The following is a 3,361-nucleotide window of genomic DNA, read 5'->3' as shown; positions in this document are numbered from 1 at the left end:
AGTCCTTTAGCTTTTTTTGTGGTAAAGACAAAAAGAGGGTCAAGAACCCGCCTGTAAATGAAAATGAAAGCCGCTACGCTGAGAATGTCGAAGCTAGTCATGCTTGCCGGAGGAATGTGGAAGGTTGAAATGGTGGTTTTCATGGCAGCACCTTGTTCCACAAAGAGAGATGCCATCTGGGTGAATACCACTGAATACATTATTGTACATAGCCAAATTGGAAGAAGTCTTAAAATGCATTTCACTTCTTCAACTTGTGTCACAGTGCAAAGGTGCCATGGATCACGAGCATCCTTGTCAATCTGGTTGAATTCCTTTGAGGTGATAACGGCAGCTCTATCGAAGAATCTGATGAGGTGAATGTGAAAACCATTTAGCATATATGCTATATTTCAAAATATTCAAGCCAAAGCCTAAAAATAGTAGAGGCTTAAGTTGTCAGTCAAAAATCTAGAATGAATGCAACTTCAACATCATATTTGGTCAAGACACTTATGACTATGTGCTTTGCCTAGCAGTGAGTTATAAAGAATAGCTTATTACGTACTGAGTACCAATTTTACCTAGAAAAATATGTATATACAGCTGAAGACCATAAATTGTGAAACTGAATTTTTGTATCAATAAAGCCAACTCTCACCTTAATTCATAACAATGTAAACTTCATCGATCTAACAACGACCAAGCCTCAATCCTAAAATTTTAAATTAAGTGATAAATTCTCAACAGAATAATCATAGTTGACTACATGTTACATTTCCTTAATTACCTAAAGTATTCATAAGTAATTTAAAGGTAGAAGGATATGAACTTACTTGAATCCTTGAGTATGGATCATCTTTCTATCCCCATTACTAGAAATTTCCTTTTCGTCTAACTCAAACAGATCTTCTCCACTTGGCATCATCTCAACTTTCCATTTTCTTGTTGCAGCCACCAACACTTGGCTAAACCGAGAGAGAGGGTTGCCTTTAGGTTCAAAATGCCTATACCTTGGGGTTCCACAAAGAAACAAGACCAATGCTAGAGCGGCAGAGCCAGCTGAAGCCCAAAATCCTATAGCCCACATACCTTCATTCTCAAAATAGCCCAAAATAGTGTTTGAAAAGAGGGACCCAAGGTTTAAAGCCAGATAAAAGTAGCTAAAGAAGGCTATTTTTGAGTGCACCTCCTTAGGATCCTCTTCATCAAACTGATCAGCCCCAAATGTAGCTATATTTGGTTGGTACCCTCCATTCCCTAGGGCAATCAGGTAAGTGGAAAAGTAGAACAGTGCTATCTCGAAGGATGAATGGGATCCACAATGAGATTGGTCACTACCACAGCCTTTAGGCTTAAGTAAGAACATGTATGATGATAGCGATAATGATATCAAGCCCTGTCATAAATACCACGAGATTCGCATAAGCATATGAACAGTAAGATTTACACTTTTGAGAAATAATTAATTGGACTAGTAGAAGACAAATGTTAAAAGTACCACTACTAATGTTATTACAAAGTTTTACAAATTTACATGATAATGAAAGTGGTTAGTAAACTTTATCAACGTAATAAATAAGTGTTTGAATTAACTTTTATTGATAGGTGATAAATTAGTTTGTAATATATATTTAGTAAAAGCTATAGTATCTTTAAAGGAAAATGTTAGAGATCAAACTTTTTTACAAAATTTTTTATAAATTGCTGATGTGCTAAGTGGCTGTTGGTAAATAAAAAAAGTAATGTTATTAGTGAATCCAGATACGAACCAGTAAGAAGTTGGCTAAAATAACAATTTATAAAAATGTTGTAAAATAATTTGTAACTGTTACATTTCTCATCTTTAAAAATATCTTTGGCCACTAAGAAAAATGTTTTAGTCATTGAGTGCTTATGGGTCCATGCATGCGTGAATGGGAAAGAGAATATATATATCAAATGATGCCAACTTACAATGACAAAGATGGCTTGAAAGATGGCACAAGTCTTGTACCTCCCCCAGTAAGACTCACTAAGGAAGGCACCAAGTAGAGAGAAAAGGTAGACCGTTCCTGTCCATTTGCTAACATTGTTAGCTGCATCAGCATTGTCTTGACCCAACACTCTTGTCAAAAACAAAACCAAGTTCACTCCTACTCCGAAGAATGCCAATGTAGCCAGCCCTTGATTCACTGTGATAATTATTTTCCAACACAAACAAAAAATATCGTGAGTTTTGCTATCTTTAAATTATTGATTGTTTAGTTATACTAAGCAATAATTCAAAAAAAGGGTATCTTATTTGCAACGTCATAACGATCGCCAATAATATTCGTACTTTTTGTTTCCACATGAGGCATTGAAATCTAGAAATAAAGAAATATAAAACATAATTAGTAGCACTTTTAGGAAAACTCCATGCAGCTTTGCTGTCTTTGTTGATTATTAGAACACAGCGGTGATTCAAGAAGAGGAATCTTATTTGCTAAAGAATTGCATAATGATAATATATATATATATATATATATGTGTGTGTGTGTGTGTGTACTTTAGGCTTTTCTTGGTAACTGAGAATATATTGAAAACAAAAAAATAGGAGATGATTTTCATGTTTGCATCTTAAGATATTTTTAACAAAAAAAAAAGAGCATTAGTTTAAGAGCAATTTTTATAAACCTTTTATAAAAAAAAAAAAAAAAAGTTAACGGATACTCTAAGAATATTAATTTAAAAACTACTTTTAGAAATTATTTATAAAAAAATAAAAATGTAACTTTTTTTTTTTACTTTTTTTTATATTTACTATGAAAATTGTATTAAATTTTTAAAATATTTCATTAACAAATACTCTAAAGAAAAAATAACATAAAACACAAGCAGTGTAGAAGGCCAGAATTACCTAGGATCAAAATTCCAGCAACCCAAGTTCCAGATCTCTCTCTAATTGCAGGGCGGCCATGCCAATCTACAGTTCCATCAAGCGTACAAGTCTCTTGCCCCTGTTTGATCTTCCCATCCACGGCAGCCTGAAAGTTCACGTGGAAATAGATATGTCTCACTCATATTGGTTCTCAACTAACAATCCAACCAAACAATTAAAAGAGGAACATATATAGGATCTCAAACACTACTTTAAATCTCGATCAGAAGCTAGTGATAGAGCATTTAATGTCCTCGTACCAAAATGAAACAAGTAAATATTATGAAGTATCATTAATAAAGTTCTATGTCTGTGTGGTTTAATCCATTTAGACCCTGTCAATAATTATTTATACATGTGATATGTGTCTTGTCCTTTTTATAATATATAATTATCAGTTCTTTACGTATGGTCATATCAACCACACATATTGTGAGAGAGAAGATTTCGAGTTGTGTAAGCTTACGTGACTTTAATGCC

The 3,361-nt window shown here is 33.5% G+C and overlaps 1 protein-coding gene across 1 annotated transcript; it reads right to left on the bottom strand.

Moving 5' to 3' along the window:
• Positions 1-2: 2 nt before the first annotated feature.
• LOC111989264 (protein NRT1/ PTR FAMILY 7.3) lies at positions 3-3,020 on the bottom strand (the record flags this gene model as incomplete). The annotated part of the gene is made up of 4 exons (XM_065782490.1): positions 3-348; positions 816-1,378; positions 1,936-2,153; positions 2,861-3,020. Coding segments are annotated over 4 exons (1,287 nt in total), but the record flags the coding sequence as incomplete, so codon positions are not given.
• Positions 3,021-3,361: the final 341 nt, after the last annotated feature.

Source organism: Quercus suber, unplaced genomic scaffold (genome assembly GCF_002906115.3).
Source record: "Quercus suber isolate HL8 unplaced genomic scaffold, Cork oak 2.0 scaffold_304, whole genome shotgun sequence".
Classification (NCBI taxonomy): Eukaryota; Viridiplantae; Streptophyta; class Magnoliopsida; order Fagales; family Fagaceae; genus Quercus; species Quercus suber.
This window is presented reverse-complemented; position numbering and strand designations above follow the sequence as displayed.